Source organism: Glossina fuscipes, unplaced genomic scaffold, assembly GCF_014805625.2.
Source record: "Glossina fuscipes isolate IAEA_lab_2018 unplaced genomic scaffold, Yale_Gfus_2 171, whole genome shotgun sequence".
Taxonomy (NCBI): Eukaryota; Metazoa; Arthropoda; class Insecta; order Diptera; family Glossinidae; genus Glossina; species Glossina fuscipes.
In genome coordinates this window covers 51,925-76,579 of record NW_023998514.1, presented here as the reverse complement: position 1 = coordinate 76,579, position 24,655 = coordinate 51,925, and the positions used below count along the sequence as shown (strand labels likewise).

Genomic DNA, 24,655 nt, shown 5'->3' with positions numbered 1-24,655 from the left:
TAAACTAGCTTTTATCCTTAAAAAGTCGTTACGTTTCGAAAGTGAATTATTGTCAATTTATTATCGGTTGCCAGGCTTATGCATGTTTGCGATGGCTTAGGGGTTCATTTGCAATTTGGTCCTGTACCGGTTGTAAAAGTGCTCCTTTGCTGATAGTGTACATGCTCTTTTTTCTTTTTTTTTTTCTTCTTATTTGTTTTATTATGCTTATACTCAATTTTATTGTTAATTAATATAAGTTTTGCATTAAGAGCCAATTGAACTCGACTGTTATTTGTTTGGTTGAGTTTCTAGTATAAGTGGAATAAATAAAATAAATAAATAGATAAATGGAGTTGTGGCTGTATTGACTTAGGGATTGTTTACAGTAATAACATTTCTGGATTATGTAAAGTTATCATCGTTCCGACACGTTCTAATTCGGCAAATTTCATCTTCGTTTTTGAATCTTGTACGACACCTAGCCCATGTCCTCCCCCACAATCTCGACACCTACTTCCACTATGAGAAGTAAGCTCTTCACGAAACCCAAAGTAAAGCTACAGCCAGTTTGGAATCTATTTATACTATTGAGTAAAATGCTTTCTAATGGAAAACATATAATTTTTTCGGGACTTTGCGAAGAAATAGTCGCGTTTGCTCTGATTATAAGATTGAACGCAGTAATTAGTCGACTCAAGTCCAACAATTTAATTAAAATTGTTTTCGTAATAACATAATCATCGAGTTTTGGAAGCAATATTAAGGATGATGGCAATATAAGCAATATTAGATTGAGATTATGTATGCTCGTATACACATTGGTATCAAAGAAGGCACTGGATGCATGTATGGAGGTACGAATTTTAAAGAGTTTGCGCCCATGTTTCAAATTAACCGCTTATTTCGGCCATTATTTCATATTTTGTTTGTCTATGTTGTCCTGCAAACAGTTGACATAATAAAGTTTTAAAAATAAATGTTTTTAAGAAATAGGATTTGTTTCATGGTAGACATCGGAAATAATATAATAACAAATGTTTAATTTTTCAATGTAGTGCTAACGTATTTAAGGCTTTTGACATAATTGTAACTAAACTTACAGTGGTTAATGTAAACCAGTAAGCTTTTTAGGTGGACAAATACGAATCAATTACGAATACATGATTGTATTCTTGTTTTGAAATTATCACAGCTTTCGTAGAAGCAGAACAGCTCAGCATGTGATCCAATCGCTATAATAAAATGCAACAATAAGGGTTTGTGCAGCCATCATTTCCATGGAAAGATAGGAGTATTAAACGCTGCAATACTGTTTATATTAATGCATAGTGTGTGTGTTGATTCACATATAGTACTCTACCTGCTTGGCCGCTGTGCTGAGGAAAAGCAGCGTATCCAAACCACAGTACGCTACAGACTTTTAAGTTAGAAAGACTACAACTTGCGTTTAAATATAACAACTGGGTATTCATACATAAAAGGATATAATGTAAGCAAATGTTTTAAATAAGTTTTGTATTGCGCAAAAGAAGGAACAATTCAGATTTTTTTCTCAAAGATAGATCGTTAGAGCGCTTAAGGTTTCAAAGCGCAAGAAATGCAATTTTTCTGAACATTTCATCACGAAGGTAGCACAACGTCCCGCTTTTAGTCCAGCTAGCTAAATAAAAGTTTATAACAATACCATTTGCGAGTCGGTTTTGAGTCGGTTTATTTTCTAACGTACTTTTTTTTGAATTTTTCGTAATTCTGAATGAAAGCGTTCGCTTATTTCATCTAAAATAGTTTTCTTTATAAAGCTTAAATGGAAACGCCCTAAATTAGTTAATAGATTGCTACTGCATTTGAATAACATTGTATAAGTCTTTTCTATTGAGGCAAACTAAACGATTGACGTAACACACTGAAATCTTGAAATATCAATAACAAAACCTCGGTGGGAGTTTATTGATTTGATCTCTGACTGCTTGTTGTTTGCATCCACTACTACCTCCGCTGCCAATGCATTACCGAACTATTATTGCGATTTGTAAATTATTTACCACCTTGATTGGTTAGAGTTTTATTTTGCATGAAATTGTGCTTATTTTTTATATAAATGTTAGTGCGATTGCTTTCACATGCATACGTATCCACAGATTAACTAATATTGCATATGCCTGTGTGTTTAATAGGTAGTAAGTGAAAGCGTGCCGTATGTGTCAGTAGCTCCCAGTCAATTGTGTGTGCAATTTTATGGGAACTTCAAATGTCACATTTATATTCATCACAGCGAACTTTCACATCGACGCCTAGATCTGCCAGCAATGACGATTTTGTAAAAAAAAGTGGTCTGTAATTGTATAAATAGTTATATCAATACGTTCTCATATATTCATCATTAACCAATTTAACGCACATAGTGGTAGAGTGCAAACATACTTTTCTGTCGGAGAATCCCAAGCAGCGCGATCGCGCTGTTTAGATTTTATGTCGAAAAAACCCAGCACATTTCGAGCATTGTCGACAACTGAAGGTGCCTTACGTATTGTCGAAATCGAGCGCAATACAATTACAATAGTACTATAGCAGTGCAATAATATATTACAAAATAAAAATTTCTATTTTGGTGTTGTGTTTTCTATAATTTTTGTGGCACAAACTTGAAATATTTATTAACAAATAATTTAAATGCATTTAAATACATAAAATTAAACAAGCGCTATGGCGTCGCTTGGCATTGATGTAGAGTTCTAATTAGTTTTCAATACAGAGAAAGTGTCTACAAGGAAAAAGACGTCGACAGAGCAAGTAAAACACTCAATAATTCCGTATTGAAGATATAGACTTTTCTGGAAATCACAAACAGAATTGCTTTACTTTAGAGATTAAGTTTTTATATATAATTGAAAAGAAAATTTTATGTTTTTTCAAAAGGCGGAGTCTGGATTGTCATTAATTCTGGATCTTGTCGTGGGGATAAGTTCTATCGCCCAGAGCTAATAATCGTTTTGTTCAATGGGCTTGTAATTTTAAAAAGGAGACACCTCTTTAGCTACTGCATATTTGAAGTTCTTTGATATCATTAGTAGAGGTATCGGCGGCCAAACGTGTTACGTTATTTCTTAATCTCTTTTTTCTCTCCTTACTTCTAACTTATAAAAATTTATGTAAAACGGCAACAGAAGATTGTCACAGTTGCGTATTACAACGGGAAAGATAATAAGAGGTAAGAATAATCGGAATGTAGCAAAATTAAAAAGTAATCGTATAAATGACATGCATTCTATTTGGTTCGATAAATATCGAACGGGAAATATCGGGATAAATTGTCTATCCTAATGTGGAACATATAGAGAGGTTTTTTGTTGAAGTCTCGAGGAATACTAAAGCAGAGGCACTCGGGAAACTTGAAAGTGTTTCGTCAACGACATCTTGTACAAATTCTATTAGTGCGATCACTTTTATGTACAGACGATCAGGTGCACATCAGAAAACTATTAGGTCATATTGAAAATTCTCCGCGTTTCTTTCCGCGGGATGGTGTTGACGTTTATATGTAGGGCGACACTCATCGGATCATATCAAACGAACATGTGCTTAAAAGGTAAAATTTTTTATGAAGATAATTTTCTAATTTCTTGCTTGTAGACAAGTTATATTGATTTGAAAATGAGTGGAACATCTGAAAAAATACGTCACGCTTTTTCATTATAAAAGAAGTTTGTGAGGTGAACGGTGAGAATGCTGTGAGTGAACGAAGAAACCAAGAGTTGTTTGCCCGATTCCCTTCAAAGATGCACCTTGCAGTCACTAAAAAAGTCAACCACATGACAGTTTGGAATAATTTAAAATGAGCAGATTACAAGAAGAAGCTCGATACCGCAGGGACTTTCCAATGTAAACCGCTACGTATCATGACTTATGCCATCCACGGAAGCTAGTGTTAATAGGAAGGAGTAACGTCTCGTTTTCTAGGCGGGTTTTACCATACAGCACATTTCCGCATCTTCGCCCATGTGGTTTTCGTTTTGAATATCTCAGTTTTTCTACCACTATTCCCAGTGATAGTTTTCTTTGTTTGGAGCAACTCATAAAATATACTTAACTGCCTCTATATCGGGAAGCTAAGATTATTCTGAAGGCAGTTTACTGGTTTTAATCATGCTTTTAATTCCAGTACACAATCGTTTTTATTTTCTTTCATTGAAACCTACACACCTACGCAAGATAACTGATATAGTTATGTAAATCTTAAATATACTGCCTTCGCATGGACAAATCACAGTTTGACTTACGGAAAAAGTAAAGTGACCTTTTAGAGAAGGCAAAAAGAAACACTTCAGTTAAGAATTTCCTTGTTTCCAGTTTAGAGTCTAGAGAAAAATAAATACTGCATTCATTATGAAAATATGTTCGTTAAACAGAAATGAAAATATAAATAATGATTCCGCCAAATTGTATGCTCAATGGCGCGGATGTTAAGTTAAATGACTACCTGAATTCGGTTGGTAGGAAGGCGAGTGTGGATTCACTCGCAACAACTGTGTCAGATCAAGTGGAGATGTCCAACATACCTCTGCGCTGATTTCTAAAATTATATCTAGCTCTAATTCCAAGATGATACTAGATGGCGTCGCCGGGGATTTGTCGTAAGTCCTTCATATAAACCGGTTTTTGTGTCGTGATTAGACACGAATGTGGGAACTGAGATGATGATGAATTACATACATCGAACAGTATCGGAAACTGAGGCTTCAGCTACAAGTGCATTTATGTTGAACGTTGTGCTGGGAGAAGACATGTCATCATTCAAGTTTCAGTGGCCACCTGACTTATTTGAGCAGTTGGTAAAGAAGCAATTCTGGCCGGATGGTGTACTGGTAAAAGGGTTTATTTATAGGAATACGAATCAACTTGGAATGGAATGGAAATAAACCGTGTGCTGACTCTGTATCCGTTTAGTTTTGGAATATTTTATCAATACGTAGGGGGTTTTGGGAAAAAGCTTTGCGGCTGGTATTTTAATTTTTCTGTGAATTTCAGCTGATTGCGTTCACTGAAACATGATTGAAATCGGAGGAAAATAGTTTGAAAATTTTCTGTCCAAAATATCAAGTATATTGACGTGATAAGTATGATAGGTTTTAATTGCAGTGCGTTCCGCAATTCTGGCAAGATTGATCTCACTTTCTAATTTAGATAGTGTGGAATTTATGCACGCCGGCGTACTCACACCACCTCACTTCCATTCGGCAAGTGCTTGATTCTATGGGATCGAGCGATGTTTTTGTCATGATGATAGATTTTAATATGCCGAGTATAGAGCGTAAATTTGGTCAGAAAGGGGGGTTTTATGTTCCGTATTATGCATCGGTTCGTTATAACTAATTAGTTGAAAATATATATGTATGTGTTGACCTTGATCTTATTGAATAAGGTAACAAATTTTTGGATTTAGTATTTTCAAACACAATAGACCTATCAATAAGTTGTATTAGTCCCTTTTTCCAGCAGGAAGATGGTTTTCAGCCGAAGGTTTGTATTTCTTTCGATGTCAAGTCGTACGAATGAGTGAACCTGATATCAAGGAACAAGAATATATTTTTTTTAAAACATAGTACGAAACACTGTACACCCATTAAATGTGATAAAGCGGGACTCTTGCAATAATGATCTTGATAACCGCTTGAGGTTCTTTTATGATACGTTAAAATCTACATTTCTGTGCTATGTGCCGTCAAATCCGGTTGGAAATACGTCTAGGTACTTTCCATGGTGGACGAAGAAATTTAAAGGCTCTTTAAAAAGTTCAGAAAAGGCGGTTGTGCTATAGTTTTTGCTTCTTACATGTTCGCTTATGTTTTCGGAGATTCTTAACTGATAGTAATGGATGTTACTCAAACTAATTGCAGAAGGTAAGCTTGAATTTTAAAAGGAATGCTAAATTGTCTGGTGAACTCTCGAAAAAGGGCTTGTGGATTGCAATCCATATATATATCTTGACGGTACTGGAGAATATAAGTCGCAAAATATTTCTAAACGGATATAGTTAGCTATCCCTACCGTGTTGAGAATTACGATATTTTCTCTAATATAAGAATATCGCATTCTGACGTTTTTAACTGTTAGGGTTAAAATATTTCTGCCTCTTCGGTTCGGATGGAATTTCCTTGAGTATTTTCGTAAATTGTGCGAAAATGTTAGTAAAACCAAATAGGGATTTGTTAAATTTGTCTCTAACTAGTGGGATTTTTTCTGATATCTGGAAATTTAATTATATTCTACTGTTACATAAGCCGTAGGTAATCTAGAGAGGACTACGGAAGTATTACGAAACTCTCCTTTATAGTAACAGTTTTTGAAAATCTTACAACATATACATAAAATCAGTAGTCTCACCACATCAGCATGATTTTCTCAAGGACAAATTCGCTGTTACCAATCTCTTAGAATTCGCTTGTTATATCTTAATTTTTATATTTATTATTTAAAAACAGCGTCCGGACAGATCTTATTTATACGGATTTTAGTAAGTAAGTTGGTTGGTCATGGCCCACGCAATTTTAAGGTAGAAAAATTGTTTGAGTGACCTTGAAAAATCGTTCCGTTCTTGTCTTACGGATCGCGCAAAAAGAGGTTTGGACAATTCGCGAGAATTTATGGATGAAATCCGGAGTAACGCAGGGGAGTTTTATATGTCGCCTTTTGTCTTGTCTGTTTTTAATGATCTCCGCAGTGTAATTCAATATGCGGATGTATTAATGTATGCAAATGGTGGCAAGCCTTTATACTCCTCACACACTTTGAAAGTCACAGTTTCTTTCCGCATTTTATGTAAACAATTTAAAGATGTTTATTATTTGCTTACAGTACACGTTTCCAGCGATTATTTGAAATCGTTTTTAACTTGCGCGATTGGGATTGTTTCTCTATACTGTAAAGCGAATCTGAAATGCTCAAGGTATCAATCTTTGCGTTATAGTTTTCTATTGACCATTTGTATCGTGTTCAATCGTTCATCATAGTGTTAACAACTCTTATTATAGAAGCGCTCTAATATAAAAATATTTACATCAATCTTTTATATTATTTCCGGAAAAAGAATTACAAGCATACCTTTTTGGCTGGCAGAGGGTCAAGCGAAAGTCCATTCTGTAAAAATAAAAAATAATGAAATTACTTAACCCGCCTATTCATTGAAAAAGCAACTTAATTAAAGTTAATGATCTTTTGCTTACTTTTTGTAGCCAATAAAGTTTTTATGATTACTTATTCTCAGAACAAAGTAAAGAACAAGAATGCGGCACGATTATGAACCAGATTAAGTTCTAAAAATTCCATTATATGGTATAGGAGTCACTCATAGATACAGATGCAATTTTAGAATAAGTAGCAGTTCACCCACATATGATGTTACTTATTTTATATAACCTTTTGCTTGTTTATAAGTATCAAATTATTTTTATCCACCCCGCTACGCTATCTTAGCGCGCACAAAGTTTTTGCAGACATTTACTTATTTTAATACTTTAATTTACTCAAACAGCATAAGGTCTGAATTGCCCTCTTGCATACGGACTATATAAAAAGTGTTCCAAAATTTATACACGGTTTGAAATAAATAGACAACAGAGTAATTTTTTTAAGTGTAGGTTTTTTAATGAATTATAGTGCATATAAAATAGGATTATGAGTGAAATAGCAGATCGGGAAAGTGGCTTTCACTGCTTTGCTGGGGCATATGCCCTCTTTTATCGAAATTGTCCAAAAGAAGTTTGAGTAAATATGAATTTCATTGATGCAACGTTCAAACTCCTCCTTCAATGTAAGACTTGTTGTGGGCTTGGTGACGTAGACCTTCGGCTTCAAATAATCCCACAAAAAAAAATTCCGGTGGTGTTAAACCACATTATGTTGTTCCCCGATTTTGATCACTGGAACGAGAGAGCACGCGACAAAGGAATATTTTATGCAATAATTGAATTTTTCCACGGAATGTATGACATGTGCCATCGCCTTTTTGAAACCTCGTGGTCACATCAAAATCGTCCCTTTGAATCCCTAATGCGGCAATTTTGACAATTAACGAAGCCATCAATGCGAAAATCAGCTTCATCAATTAGGATGATTTTGCTCGAATAAATACCATCCAATTGTTTATGTTCAATAATCCATTTAACGAACCCTCTTCGCTATGGATGCTCATTAATGTTTTTGTGTCGAGTGAACGTTATAAGCAGGAAAATACAGATCTTCAGTTAGTGTACGCGACGACGAATTGATGTTCCTCTATTTTCGCTAACATTCTCACGCTTCTCCACTGTTGACGAAATTCAACCAATATTTTGATGCGAAATTTGCGAACTGTGTCCGCCAAATTTTAATTTTTTTTGAAGCACGCGTTGCTCTGTCGTGTAATGCCCCGGTTTTACTTACCATGAGCTGTCAGCTGTCAATTATTCTTTTTTTTTTAGAGTGTGGGGGGTTCGCTAGCAATTTATTGTACAACTTTTAGGGCATCCTTTATGTACGTACATCATACATATTTGAATGAAGTTGAATTCCATAAACATCTTGAATAATCCCATCACACCTGATCTTTCTTAGATTAATATCGTTTCTTTTAGTAATTACGACCGTAAACCATTGAAGCATATTTTCTTATCGTCGTACCTGCTTGAGTTCATCCCAAAAGAGACCCTTTATATGTGCATACAAGCATAGCAGAGAAAGACACACATGGAATAATCGCGTGTATATAGTTTCTCTTCCCTTTGGGGTAGTCTGGTTACTTAGTCTGAAACTTTTCCAAGTTTAATCATAGATTGTTGCTTGTTGTTGTAAGCACACCCATACACGCACTATCATCTTTCCAAGAGCTAGCAGGTCAGTTAGGAACGAGTTCTTTCCCTTGTAATATTCCTTATTATAATAAGTAAACTATAATAATACTATAAAAATAAAGTATAATTACTAAACAATCGAAAGTTTCAATTTATTTCATATACAAATTTCTTGGAACGAAAGCCCGGAAACTGAGATACTCAATCACACCTGTATTTATTGAAAGCGGTCTTGGCGTACTTGTTATGGACACCTTTTTATTTATTGCTAGAATCACAATCTCATTTGTTATATATGTTTCGACAACATGACATGAGCACCACATGTTGGCCTTTAATCGATCTTAACTTAGCAAAGATAGGAAGAGGAACGTGACCGCAGCTTCCTCAAGATGTTATGAATACGCGTTATCGTAAAATTAACAGGATCTTCAGCGCCCTAGTGAAAATTGAGCACGAAGCCAAGATTGCAGACTGCACTAATAATCTCAATCTCTTCGTCTACCGTGCTCACAGTTGGTTAAGAACGGAAATCGCGAAGTAACAGGCGAAGTGAGAATGGCTTCGGCTTCGCTTGAATGTAACGTTATTAGACATAGGTTTATAAGCTCAAAGTAATTTCTTCGTGTTCAAGTGTCAAACCGTTCCATTATTAATCGTTCAGCCGTTACGACTTGGCGGATAAATATGTTCTTAAAATTATGTTCGATATAGGTAAAGGGATTTAGAGGGCAGAATGCGATAATATATATATATATATATGCATAGATGTATTTAGATATATATATATGTATATAAATATATATATATATGTTTGTGTAATAATCCACTCTGTCTGTCTGACTATCGTAAGTATCACTTGAAGACGATCGGAGTTTGTAGAGACAGACGCAAGTGTCATTACTGAGCTAGGTAGTTTGGCAGATATGAGGAGTTTTGTATATTTGTTTCACGGACAATTCGCAGACGGTTACATCTAAAAGAAATACATACATTCACCATGTATAAAACAAACGGACGGACAAAACCTACTTTCCGAACGGACATATCGTAAGTCGTGGAGCATTCTGTACCCTACATATGATCTCCTTCAGCCGATAGATTGTAATGGGGAAGTCCGAAGTTAGGTCCGACGACCCCTACGCCACCTTTCTGTCAAAAAAAAAAAATGTATTCCATGTTTATATTTTTATATTCATACATTTTTTTGTTTTCTTTTGTTTTATTACAAAGAATATTCTAATATTAGTAAATCTCTCATATTTGACAATAAATTTATTCTGATAAAAATACACATAATTTGGTCTTTGATGCTTGAATTTCCAAAGTGACGTCTAAGCTTGATATTGCTGAACGAAAATTTCTTTAATTTATACGTTTGTTGTGTTCTTTGCTTTACTTACAACTCGCTTATCAAATTTACATGGCAGTGTAAATTAGGAGCTGCTTTAGTAGATTTTTTTCAGATTAAATACAATGTATTGTTATTTAAATACAATGTATTTTTATTTAAATACAATGTACTGTTATTGAATCTCGTTTAACATCCATCAAATAGGGAGAACTACTATTTTTGGGTAATTATGAATAATAGATTTCATTCATTACGCTTAAGAAGTGGCTGCATAGTTTTTATGTTCAAAAGGTAAAATAAAAACTTACATAGTTTTAGCAAAGTCCTTCTTTTTAGCCAACTTATTGTGCATGCATTTTTACATATAACATATATAAGTATAGTTTTTAGAGATCAGGGAATTCATATTTTATTAAAATCTAATGTTGTTTGTGTTCACATATAATTACTCTCTTTTTTAAATATGTATATAAGATTATATTTTTTGGAATCGCTATTGCATATACAATATTTTGCAGCAGAGCACTTTTGTATTTCAAAGACATTATTATTTACATAATTTCTATGATATCAAATATTCGTTACTGGTTCAATTATAATTTCTATGTTTTCCGCCTGACTCTATTTCTAAATAAATGGCTTACCTAATGGTCATATAACTTTGTGGGGCTAAACTTATAAAAACGCAAGAAGTTGCCATTCTTAACGAGGAACACATTTGCCATTAAGTATCCCAGTTATTTCAGAAGATTGGAACATTTAGATTAGTTTATGGATATATGGCTTTTATTTACCCAAAGATTGCGTCTCAATCGTCAGATTAGGCTCTTCATTTAATGAAGTCAAATCGACGCTTGGCTTTTTAAACGGAGATCTAAAAAGTTTCACCCCCCATACGTAACAAAGAGATTATACCTGAGTGAGACCAATATTTGAATACGCCTTGGTCATATATTATCGTTTTTATAGCTGTTACGTTGATTCACTTTATAAAAGTGGATTGCTTTTCTTAACCTATCTTTAGCAGTGCTTCGTTCTTAGTTAAGTTAATAAATATTGCTACACACAGCCTACAGTTTGAGAAAAGATTAAATTCAATGTACGCAGCCGTTTTTCTAGAAAATTTATTTTCATAACACTTAGTCAGTGTAGATGTAATTACGAACTTTTCATTACGTTCAGGATGTTTTGCAAAAGCCTAAATGATATATGTAATTTTCTCTTTTTAAATACTATCAAATCAAGTCTCCCTAATTTGTGTGTTTTGACTACGACAGATGTACATTAACCTCCAATATTATAATCTTCGTATGAGTCACAACTAATTACGTTCACTTCTTTTTTGGTTGGTTTGGTTTGCAAGTTTGCATCGGTTTAGTGGTTCACCCCTAGCTTGGCTCTATACAGGCTGCGAGTGTGACGCTTAACTAAAAGCGTACATTTTTTTTCGTGACATTTTGTTTTTGTTTTCCTTTTTTTTATTCTTTATTTATACACGACTTTTATATTTCTTATTTCTTTATTATGCCCACCAGCTGATGAAGGTATAAGGCTTTCGCCACAATGTTTGAAACACCAAAAGGAAGTTTCAGAAAAGGATATGGACTTTAAATTTTGTCGAAATATTGGAAGTTGATATTGAAGATAGAACAAATTGGTCACAGTACACATCCGCAATAAAGCAAAACGTGAACGCAACTTCGTTGTGGGCTTTTTAGTAATTGCTCACAAATTATGAACACTGAAATTTTATAGATTTACTTTACGGAAAACTTTAATATGTATGTGCAAAAATGGAAAAAATCGGCCATGCCCACACAAGCTTACAAGTGATTAAATTTTCCTTCTTTTTGAAACCTTTGAGGTTTTATGCGCGTTAATCATAAGGCACAATGTTTAAAATTATTTTATTAGTAATAACTTGTAGTACGAATGTTGAATGAAATGAAATGTGGTAGATGAACTGTGGTGAAAGCAAAGATTCGACCTCAGCCAAATTGAATTTATTACTTTCTACGATATGATTAAGAGTCTAATGATCATTGGTAAAATAGGAAAATGTAAAAACATGATTCCATTTGAAGAGCGTTGAATTTTAGATTTATTCAAAGAAAGGAGCATGTAATCTGCAGTATACGAAAATTGAAAAATCTTCTAAGACGGCTTGAGTCTAAAAAGTGTCAAAGCTGAATTACATCTGGAAGGGAACAGTATTAGTGTTCATTTACTTATTGAATGTTTGCTACAAATGCACTATTGCTAGCAACGTACGACTACAATGAATGTGAATTAACACTATACAAAATTAATAACAACATATAATAATAATTTAGATTTTTAACAGATTTAGATTAATTAACCAACCCAGACACAATGATACTCAGTATAAAAGCTGAGACATTAGTGTCTTAACAAGCGATTTGTTACCTTTTTATAAGAATCTATGGAAGCATCAAACAAAACGCATTTACCATTCGGCAAATTGTACGAAATGGATTATAAAGATCATAATACGTCCTGTAATGTGATAGTCGGATGGGCACACAATGGCGTAATGAGAAAAATAAAGGCAATTTATATAGCTATTCCGGGGAGCAAATGTGGCTCCTTGTTAACTTAGTAATGAAAAGAGTAGAAAGATAAATAAGTGTTACCCCTAATGTGGGAGGAGTAATTAACTTTAACTTGTGTTCATTTGGAAGGCAAAACGGGAAAACTAAAAAACTTTTATGAACGGATTCAATAAGTTTAATATGATAAACCATAGTCAGGCGTCCAGACAACCGAAGCAAACTCTAACGTCGGCCTGACTAACGCCGAATATTCTGTGTAGTGCTTTATTTATGTAAGGATCATTGAATTCCTAAGTCCATTTTTTCATGAACCATAAAAGTGATTTGACTCTGTTGGTAATTATGTGTTTGTAATTATTAAACATGTTGATTAAATTTTAATCTGAAGTCAAGCTCATTAAAATTAAAAACAATATCCAATAGCTAATCCCCAAGTAATAATTAGTAGGCAACACATCGCACCGCGAAAAGGAAAACTTTAGAAGTAGGTCTTTGGTTATAATTGGACTGACAATCAATAGGACGTAGATTGACGCCAGCTACAAAATTCTGATTTGTTATGTGAGCTTTGATTGTGTTATTAATTTACGGTTGAAAACACTGGTGTAATAGTGACTTCCATTTCATTGTATGCACAGACATCCGTTCGGTAGAAAAATCTATTTAAAATATTCTTCCTCCTATTTAGATTGACCCACCATTTGACGAAGAGTGGAGCGAATACTCTTCGACTGCGGTGTTGAGTGTCGCGCGGTCCTGCATGGTTGGTGTAGACTGAAATTCCAAGAGCATAAATGGTTCGTCTTGGCCCTCTAGTACGGTTTGGGGATTCATTCCGGGGATTTGGGGATTTCTGAACATCAAAGGCAACTCATGAAATTTTGGCCTGATAGAACTTTTATAAAGCACTTTGTACCTCGCCGGTTGGTCACAATACCGTGTTCGGGGTATGGGTATAATTTTGTTTTTCAAGAATAGAGCATTGTGTTTTAAAAACTAGATAACAGTTTGGCAACGCTTCGCGCGCATTGTGGTCCTACTGTTCTATTTTGTGCGAAGAAATTTTGCAATTCCTTTTTTTATCTTATTGCCTTATAGCTTAGTACGCTTTTAAATAATAATTAATTATAAAGTATAAAAGTGTTTAAATTAATTGAATTATATGGGTTTTTTGTCGTGACATCCGTTTTAGTTTTTGCAATCAGAACTTGTTGCTCTCCGTAATAAGTCTCTTTCTTGTTTTGTTTTTTTTTTTTTTTGTTTTCGTGTTTACAGTTTTTTCTGTTGAGTTGCTGTTTATTTACTGTGGTTTTAGTAGTGGGAAGTTTACGTCTAATTTTTATGTGCGAGACAAATTTTTTTGTTTTTTTTTCACAACCTCTCTCTCTCTTCTATCGTCACCCTCTTGTCTGTTAATTTTTGGCATGGAATGTTTTTTTACCTCATGTCGAACAGAAACGGGCCCTGAATATAAACGATTCATTACCTGTTCGCTTTGCGAACTCCTTTGTTATGCGAAGTTTGCAGGTATTATCGAATGTGCCGGAGACACAATCCTACATCCTTGGAAAGGATTACGTTGGTCGTGTCCTGAGTGTAGGAAGTGAAATATTGAATTTTGCAAGTTGATCACGGAGACCAGGAATGGTTTTTCTTAATTGAACAGAAATCTGGTCGCTTTGTGTGGCAACTCTGAAAAAATCAAGTCGACGTCCAATGAGTGTCGTTATGTAGAGCACTCACGTTCTCCTCCAGTGTAAAGAAAAGCCTTCACCTACATCTGATTCGTCGACTCATGTGAGTGCTCCATTCTTGCCTACAAAGAACGTTAGTATTTCCGGGATCGTTGAGTTGGCCGCTAATAAAAAATGTCCGAAAAAGTTAGAAAGCCCCCTCGTTCCAGCTAATCTGAAGTGGCAAGGTTGTCTCCTCCCAGTGTTACCATTCAGGCTACTCTGTATACACCTCCAAAAAATATTTAAAAAAATAACAAACCCTCCTCTCGCCCTCGCTGCTCGGAGGTGTCTGCTGCTCACCAAGCTAGGCAAGACGCGTAACTTGCACGTGCAAATATGGTCAAGCGTTCTATATTCTGTCCAACTCAGAACTCTTTTCCTGAAAATCCTACTTTTTCTGGTACGGACGACGTCTACTTGTTGGCAGTAACCTCCAGAAAAGTAATATTCGTGTGAAAACCGGCGCCCGATGCGGATGGCTGCAAAGCATCTAACCGTCAATTCGAAGCGTGTAAGCATTTTGAAATTGGCTGCAACTCAACCCAGTGCTATCTCATTTTTTTAAGTATTAGTTCCAACTGAATATGGAAATTTTGTTAAACAAGCCATTGTGGCCAGGTGAATCCTTAATTAAGGAAGTCATTCGTCGGCATCGACCCCGCAACACTAATTCGGTAGCTCTTTCTACGTCAAAAAAAGAAATGTTTCAAAAAGTTCAGTAACTTTCATTTACCAAAATGTTAATGGTCTAAACTCAAAAATTCGTTTACTTTTCTAAATTCAGTGAGCACGGAGTTTTGTTATGTAGCTTTCACTGATACCTGGTTAAAAAAACCTTATTTAAATTGGTCGGAACTTTTTCAAAATTCTCTCCAAATTCAGAATAGGTCGATTGGATCCCTCTGTTAGTGGTGTCTTAATTGTCATGTCAGCTGCAGTCCCGTCCTATTCATTTGAATTTCCTACATCTCCCGACGTTGACTTTAAAGCCATTCGGAGAAAAATTGCCAGTAAACAGTTACGCGTAACCTACTCTTATATTCGCCCAAATGCGGATATCTCCACCTATAAAACATGCTGCTCTAATTTGTGATGTGGCCGAAAAATCAAACCTACTGATATAGTCTTAGTGACAATTCCAGGTGTATGCTGTCCATTTCAACGTCTGATTGAGCTATTTTGTTTTTCATTTGATTGTAATTCACTTCAACACAACCGTGGTCCTAATTGTAATGGCAGATTGCTAGAGTTTTGCTTTGCCAATTTCCCGGAAATAGTTTTAAATCACTGTTCACCTTTCAGTTTACCTGTCATCCAGCAACTCGTATTTCCGTTTATTACAGACATTATGGTCTAACGCGGCACATCCAGCTTCCTCCAATAAATATTATGGTTTTAAAAAAACTAATATTTTATTGCTTAAATGTCACCTTTCAAACATTATGCTTGATTTCTCTTCTAGAAATATTGAAACCTTACTGTCTGCCTTTTATAATTCATTAAACCTAGCTATTTAAGCATCGGTTCCGATCAGACATCCTCGCCCTCGAAGAAGATAACCTCTTTGCGTACCCGCCATAGTCACCTACTTGTTTTTTTAGTAGGAAAGATAAATTTTTCAAAAAATTTATTAAAAGTGGTACTGCTTACGACGAGATTTAATTATTTCAACCAGCAATAGTATTGCCGAAACCTTCAGCTGATAAAACGCTTACTGCTTATTAATCCTAGATATTTTTTAAGTTTGTCATCTTCAAAAGAAAAATCTCCATATATCCCTCTCATGGCTTTGAGTCCTCTGTTGATGTGGACACCTCGTGTCTCCTTGCTGTATATTTGCTGCGAAATTTTTCAACTGCTAATTTCGATTCAACTCTCAACTATCCCTATCCGCTATCTAACTCGATTTTGATTCCTAAGTTGATCATTTCATAAAATGATGGTTTAGATGGTTTAAAGCCTCTAAAATACCGTTGTACGCCTGAGCCTGATGTGATTCCATCATGTATATTTATACCATGCTCTGGCGAGCAATGTGGTGTTAGTTCAATGATTTTTAGTGGGTCCTTTAAATTAGGTGTTGGAAGAGTAGTTTCCGTAGTCCAACCAACAAATATGGAAATAGACATTACATTGGCAACTATAAGAGCATCGCTAAGCTGAGTGTCTTACTTAAATTGTTTGACCGAATTGTTACTCAGCTTTTGCTATTAAATCTTATATTTTCCATTCCAGCATGGATTTAAGAAAGGAAGATCTACTATCACGAATCTCTTAGAGTTTATTTGTCATGGTTTCAAGGCTTTCAATGGCTCTCGCATATACGGATTTTAATAAAGCGTTTCATTTAGTTAACAAGAACTCATTGAGCTTCACACTTAATGCCGCTGGCTTCCCTTTCTAGTTAGTGAAATGGATAAGCTTTCATCTGTTTTATCATTAACGGATGAACTTCTTGTGACGTCTGGCGGCCGCCGAGGCAGCCATTCAGGACCCCTTTTATTTAATTTCTACATTAATGATATCCCCTCGGTGATGGAATCCAGCCAAGTCTTAATATACGCTTCTGATGTTAAACTGTTTTCTTCCTTCTCTTTGGAATAGCAATCGTATCAGCCTCAACTGACTTAAATAGTTTGGTTACAAGGTGGTTGTAAAATTTTTTGAAATTAAATCTAAGTAAATGCAGAAAGCTTTCGTTCTAAAGACGGAAGCCATTCAGTACTGAGTATTCCACTGATTCTCATAAGTTGGAAAACGTTGATTCGTTCATCGATGTGGGGGTTCTATTCGACCGAGCGTTTTAATTTGCACATTGAGCTCTCTTTAAGTAAAGCTACGTTTCATTAGCAGGTGGTCCAAAGAGCTGAAAGGTCCTTACATTGCAAAAAAGCTTTACATGTGCTTAGCTATGCCTCGGTTGTGTAGTCTCCCATCTATAGGTTTTATGTAGATTCAATTGAATCTGTTCACAAGCAATTCTTGCTGTTTGCCCTTAGGAATTTGGGTTGAGATCTGCTTGTCTCTCTTCCTCCTTATGAAAATAAGTTGCTTTTGCTACCCATATCGTCACTTGAGAAACCTAGATTTTTTCTTGAGTTTCCTTCTTAATTAAGTTAATCAATAGTATTATCAATTCGTTCACATTATTTGATGAGATAAGCTATGATTGGAAAATTAAGTGGTATTATTTACTGCATAGGTTTGCGGTCGATTTCGACTGTTAACTTATTTTAATTTTGATGTGTAGGTAAATAAAAAATAAATCAATAACAAATAAATAAATGAATAAACTGTTTATCCGTCGGTTATCAGAAAGTAAACGTACGTTTGGGCTCTCAGGATCTTGAATGTTAGGTTATTCCATTTACAGAAGCTTGGCAGAAGTCAAGCGTTCAGGATGCGGAAGTGTTTCCTTGGAAATATCAAATGTATAACCATGACAGATTAAGCAAGATTGCGGGTGTAATTTTAATTGCTGTGGTAAGTTCTCTCCCATTTTCTCGGTTTTTTTTTGTCTGTGGAAATTGATGTTGGGTATGTAGAAGTATCACTGCAACTAGGTGGCCACAATACTTCTATAACGTATTCGTATTAACTACCTGGTGCTGCCTTAAAGCACGTCCACCTTATTCGCCTGGTATCCTTAAAAATGGATACTGTTTATACATTACGAGTGTTAGGGGATTTCAATTTACGCGCTGTTTGTCAGAACTTCAATGACGGGCTTAAAATTCTGACAAACAGCCTATGATCCTATATTCAGTTCTAGTTGCTATGACGAAGTTATTTAGCCTATAGTTGGGCTACGTCTGCATCAAATGAACCGTGTTAATTTTTCCTTTAATAAGCCTTTGGATTTCCCCTTTTGTAATATGACGTGCATAATCGGGCAGCCCTCGTATCGCCGCCCACAACATAATGATCGCCTGAATTATATGTTATTATATTATTATTGCACACATAATTAGATGATTTGACTCGAAGTATTATATATATGTATATATATAATTGTATATAATTAGTTCGCTAATGCTTGTAAACGTATGTATGCATATAGTCATATTGACTTTATCTACTACGAACACTAGTTGTAGCATATATAATCATATATATGCATCCATCCATCATAAGTGTGAATGACGTTCTTTGTACATATGCACATATAAAACATGTCTACATACTTAAACCATATAGATCATTTCTGTAAGAAACAACAAACACCGGGTTGTAACAGACAACTTTTTCTTGCATAAAGGATTAAACGGTACCTTCTATGGATATAGTTGCCGAACCAACAAGAGCGCAACCATCTCTATAGAAATTTGGATTGACGAGCCGTAAAGCAAGTTCTAAAACGATTTGATTAATAGAACAATCATTAATATTCAATTATTGCTCTAGTATAAGCATATATAAGCATGATTAGACATCTAAACTAAGTAATATCCTTTACCCACTATGGGTAAAATTCCGCCCGATCATGTGTCCCCGAATGATTAAGGAATTATGCATAAGCCAGCAACGCTGAAATAATATAAATAGCATGGCAAACCACCCATACAAGGGAATCAGCCTTAAGTTGAGATCGCTCAGCTTCACTTCTAACATAGGTAGGACAGAGATTTTTTTTCCTGCTACCACGATAATGCCCGTTTGTGATTCTTTGCCTGCAATCACCGTTGACCGCACTTATTAAGGGCAAAGAAGGTTAGTTTTACAAAGTGCACTCCGACGGCGATGCCTGTCTCTGATCCTTTTCTTGCAGTCACGTTCGCACTGTAAAGTTGTGATAGGAATAAAGTAAGAGAGTGAAAAGGAGCCGCATCACCCCAGGTGAGAATAGTTACCGCCGACGGGGGAGATATATATCGCAAGTAATCATTGTTCCATTACGCGAATAAATTCAGCTTACCAGGTCAACCAAGGAGAGTATTTCAGTCATAGGAAAATAGTTATAATAATAATTCTGCGTTAATAAATTGATAAATATGTGAAAAAACAGTGACAATTTAAGAAAATATCTTAAGTCTGTTTGTAAAGAAAAGTTGGCACCAAATCAAAAGTTGAAGATCGTATTGCTATTGCGTATATTCCACTATGTCATATACACGTTCATAGTACAGTGTTGCATATACATAGTGCACAAACTTCAGTAATTATGCTCATTTCTGTTCTTTTTCTCTCTGCTCTCTTTCAAAGCGTTTGTGTATGTTGGATGTGTTCGCGCAAATATTGCTAGCGAAATGTATTGTCTTACCACATGCAAAGTTATAACGAAGAAACGATTATTGTATTATTATTCTGATTCCTTTTTGGTAATTTTGAGAGACTTATATACTTGTTTCTGGTAATTTTGAGAGACTTGTATTCTTGTTTCTGGTAATTTTGAGAGACAAGTCAATGTCAATTCTGTTCTCAGTGCAAGTTATTTCACATCATTGTGTACTGGAACCGGACAACACAACAACGAAATTGCGTGTAGTTTGTGAAGAAACTTGTAGCTATTATTTTTAGAGCTGAGCACATATTAGTCGAGCTTGGAAGGAGGGTGCAAATTATGTAGTGGATACTTTCGAACCACATAGTGAAGAAAACTCCTAACTCCTAAAACTACCTAAATTGAAAGTAACACATGTTTTCGTCGAAAAGAGTTTCGCCCTTTCCTAGGAAAAATAGTATGCTTCCAAAAGAAACTTCAGAACTCATTTCTACAGATTGATGTTGTCCGATGAATCTTTAAGCAAACGAATATATTATGCAATATATATAAATGATCAGTAGTCAAACTTCAGAAGAATTTTGAGTGCAATGTTTCCGTCTGTTCCGCATTTTCACAGATCGGATATAAAGCGCTTTCATTTAATGGGAAACCGAATAAAACGAATAACCAAAATGGACATGTTGGATTTATAAAAAATGAATTTGCCGATGCAGTTGACAAAAAACATAAACAGTTCTATGATTTTGCAATAAGACCATCGTACGGAAATGTATTTAAAAGAGTAGAAATTTCTGAAGATATACAAAATGATATCGAAAGGAAGATAATAGATGAAAATAAAGTTATTGACAAATGCGACAACGCTGAATAGAAATGGAAGAAAAACTAGAAAATCCAATAGATTCTATCAAACGATAATTAAGGTCACGGACATCCAAAAGTAATGAAGACAATGTAAATGCAGTGCTTGAAGATAAAATTGTGAAAAAAGTTTTATAATTGGGAAAAACGAAAGAAAGCCAAAACGTGATACAAAATGAATACAACTCATTGAAACATTTATCCAAAAATCGGAACTTATTACGGTTGTACATGGATTTTATAATTCACAATAAAGCCCCATGGAACTGCTTAGAAAGAAAAAGTAAAGCTAGTTGTCAAAACAAGCTCACAAAAATATGGACAACACTATACTGGCACGGGCGCTGCTGCAGTTTAGCAAACATTGTTATATGGGTTAAGTTTTTTACAGAATTTTAAATCGAGAGAGTGAGTTGTTTCGACTAAATTTTTAAACAACAATCTTCGACTGGAAGCCTATGTGGAACAGCCAGATCGCTTCATTGAAGAAGGTGGCTCATCTTATGCAAACTGGAAATCAATGGTTGAAAATAATTGCTGATATAATTAAAATATTCGGTTTTAATTGAAATACGATCAATAGTTTTACTAATTTAACAAAAAAATGCAATGTAATGTGTTGGTGTATGATGATGATTTTATCGTTACTTCAAAGGATTGTGATCAAAAGTTTTGACGTAAGAGACTTAAAAACACCAAAACACGTTTCTGGTGTCCGCATTTACATAATCCAAATTCTATAAAAAAACGGAGGTACAAAAAAAACATTATTAAGAAATGCGAAAACCGAACGGATAACGGCACTTTATCTTGATAAAGCTTAGTCAATGCAAATATAATTACGAACTGTTTAACCCGCTCAAAGTTGTTTGCAAGAACCTAAATGACGTCTATCACTTATTCTCATTAACGGACTCTTTAAAGTCCATTAAAGCAACATTGCTTAATACGCGCGATTTACCTATGTCATACTTGAACTAAATTTTAACTTCAAAAAGTGATTATGAGTCGTAAACTAATTGTATTATCGGTTGCCAAGCTTATGCATGTTTGCGATGGCTTAGGGATTCACTTGCAATTTGGTCCTGTACAGGTTGTGAGTGTGGCTCTATGCTAGTTATGTACATGCTTTTTTTCTTTTTTTTTTTCTTTTTATTTGTTTTATTGTACTTATACTAAGTTTTAGTATTAATTAATTTAAAAGTTACTTGAAGAGTCAATTGAACTCGACTGCCATTTTGTTTTAGTTGATTTTCTAGTATAAGTGGAATAAATAAATAAATAAATGAAAGGGGCAGTAAAAAGTGAATATAAAAAATTCTTAAGGGTGTGAGGATGAATACGAATTTAACTAGAAAGGACATCTCTCTTAACTTAATTAGTTAGGATTGAGATGTGGTTGGACATGGAAGCGTCTACCGTTCAAATTAGGGAACGTAAAATATTTGAGTCGACATCTAATGAATCCATACAAAGTTATGCACGGTGGTAAAGCAGCACGTGACATGGACGCTCCCTGCTTGTTGTTCTTGGAAATATTTTTAAAAGACCAGAATTTAAAATCAAAGAATTAAGCACGGCATCAAATGTACTTGTAATTGTATCACGAAAGAGGTTGTGGTTTTAATATCGTATGCAACAACCATTCCCTTCCTTGATCGGTCATTTCGTCAGACCTTCTCTTCCGAATTATGTCAAGATTATAATACAAAAAGGTTATACGTATACCATTGATCAAATTAAACAGTTCAACTCATCCAGGTATTTAGTGATCAATTAGGCACTTGTAATACTACCAGAATTAAATTAAACGTTGATTATCACTCGCTTGAAAAGCAACAATAAAACAAAATCTAAATAATTTAATTAAATTGGGTCCAAGAGCGGGTAGATATTGGAATCATACTGGCTTACATAATCAATAATGTTCATTGATGGCTACCAAGAGATAGGATATGTTAATCAAATTGAAACTAAAAACCGATTATATTTAAATTTTAAGTGTATTGCATCTGAAATTCGTAGGAGCCCAGTGTTCCCTAATTGAGAAACGCAATCCTTCAAGTAACCATCAATGAATTATAAAATAATAAATTTAAATCGATTCGAAACAAGTTAATGAGGCTGACAGTATAATCTATACCAGAAGAATTTCAAAAACAATTCATGGACCAATTGCATTCACGTTTCGATATTGTAAACACAAAAGATTTAGCAAGATCGTATATATGATGATCAGGAAAGCAGAAAGGAATTAGATCAATGATGAATCTTGCCAAGAGTTACGAAGTGGTCCGGAAAACACTTCACGCATCCCTTGAATGCTTTGAAATTGGAGGACAATTTGCGTTAAGCGGATTTCAAAAATTTTTATCGATACATTTAATTAAACACATTCTTACTGCTCCTAGACATCCAGCAGCCAGTAGACAAGCTGAAAGCTTCCCAGAACTGTAGAGAGGACGATCCAACGATTCTTGATTAATTACCGAAACGCAACACATTGCGCAACACGAGAATCTCCATCCAAAACTTTTTTGTACTACAACTGGTTTGAGAACTCGCTTCAGCAACTTAAAACCTCGAACAACAAAGAGAAGCTTACAAGAACGATAGTCTAAATGCTTAAAGAATGATAAAAGCAAATAAAATATTGAGTTTGGAGATGGTCGAAAAGTCTATCTATTCACACATATGCAAATATATATATGTATATATATAGATATATGGATGGTTCAACTTTTCTTTTAGTTTAAGCTTTTTTTATAATTTATTCATATTTCGAATTGCACATTTTGCTTATGCATTTTACTCGCGTGACGAAGGTTTCAACAATGTACTTGTTCGAAACTATAGGAATCACAAGCCCTCTGGAAATGGCTATTAAGCAGTAGCTTACACCTAAAAAAGCAAAACGTCATGTAAATCAAATTTTAGGCAACAGGAATCAACAACTTAACAGTAGTCTAAAAAGTGTCCAAAGCGGCTCATCACCGACGACTACTATCAACGCTCCGGCAACAGCTGCAGGGAGGACCACTTCCACAACTACGGCAACAAAACACGCTGATGTAGAAACAAACATTGGAAAAGCTTTAAGGCGCAAAACACAAAGTTACTAACATTTAAACTGAATTGAATTTTTATTTATTTACAATAAAAGATAAGAATGAAATAACAAACTCTCAAATAACTGCTAATTAACATTGCTACTGCTCTTTCCCCGCGCAAACATTTCCTTATAATTATGATTTATTGTAGAAATATTGAATTAATATGAACTAATGCGTTTTATTATGATTATTATTAATTTATCCACAGAATAAACTCTAAGACTAAAGTTTTAAAACCCTAGCATCTGACGCTATCGGCTTTATTGAAAACTCTACCGCACTTGAGATTTGAACATACGACCATTGGAGTTGTTAGTTGAGACTCTTTGCCTACTCGGCGACTCAGACGGATATCATATCGACTTTACATAACGCAATCTTATTTACAGCTTAGAATTTCTGATTGTTGGTGTGTGTAGGATATTTAAGGCAATGCTGTATTGATTTTTGATATGCTGCACACCATTGCGAAAGATTTAATTTTTGTCCAATACAACCGCTAAGTGCAAGACACAAGTTATCAGAAAGAAGAATTTTATAACGTTAAACTACAAGGGATTTTTCGAGGAAAAAAGATTACTTGAGTCTTATCTACATTTAACTTAATTTTCCGCTTATTTAGATAATTGGACACTATCGGAGACGACTATATGACAACATGTTTCACAATTTTTGCTCAAAATTCGGACTAGGAGATCATTACGAACTTTTGTGTTCTTGTTATCAATAAGAGTAACGCTGTTAATCACCAGCCTTTTGACTACAGGCTCCTTCATTCTTATGATACGTATGCGCAACAATTCTACTAATGACTTTGTGATATGACCTTACATTTTTTCAGATAGGATTTAATTTAAATTTAAAAATAGGAATAATTCGTCTTTATCTAATTTACTTATTATTTATTTTGCATATGAATCTTCTCTCTGGTTGAAAAAAGATATTGTATATTATAACTACTACGAAAATTACAATCATTAAAAAATT

At 34.7% G+C, this 24,655-nt stretch overlaps 1 protein-coding gene across 2 annotated transcripts in view; it reads right to left on the bottom strand.

Moving 5' to 3' along the window:
• Positions 1 to 24,655, bottom strand: part of LOC119641672 (Krueppel-like factor 6) — a 182,912-nt gene that overhangs the window by 145,585 nt on the left and 12,672 nt on the right. For both annotated transcript variants that reach the window (XM_038040455.1, XM_038040456.1), the window contains exon 2: positions 7,081 to 7,116. In XM_038040455.1, the coding sequence (XP_037896383.1) occupies positions 7,081 to 7,116 (36 nt within the window). The remainder of the gene's footprint in view (positions 1 to 7,080; positions 7,117 to 24,655) is intronic.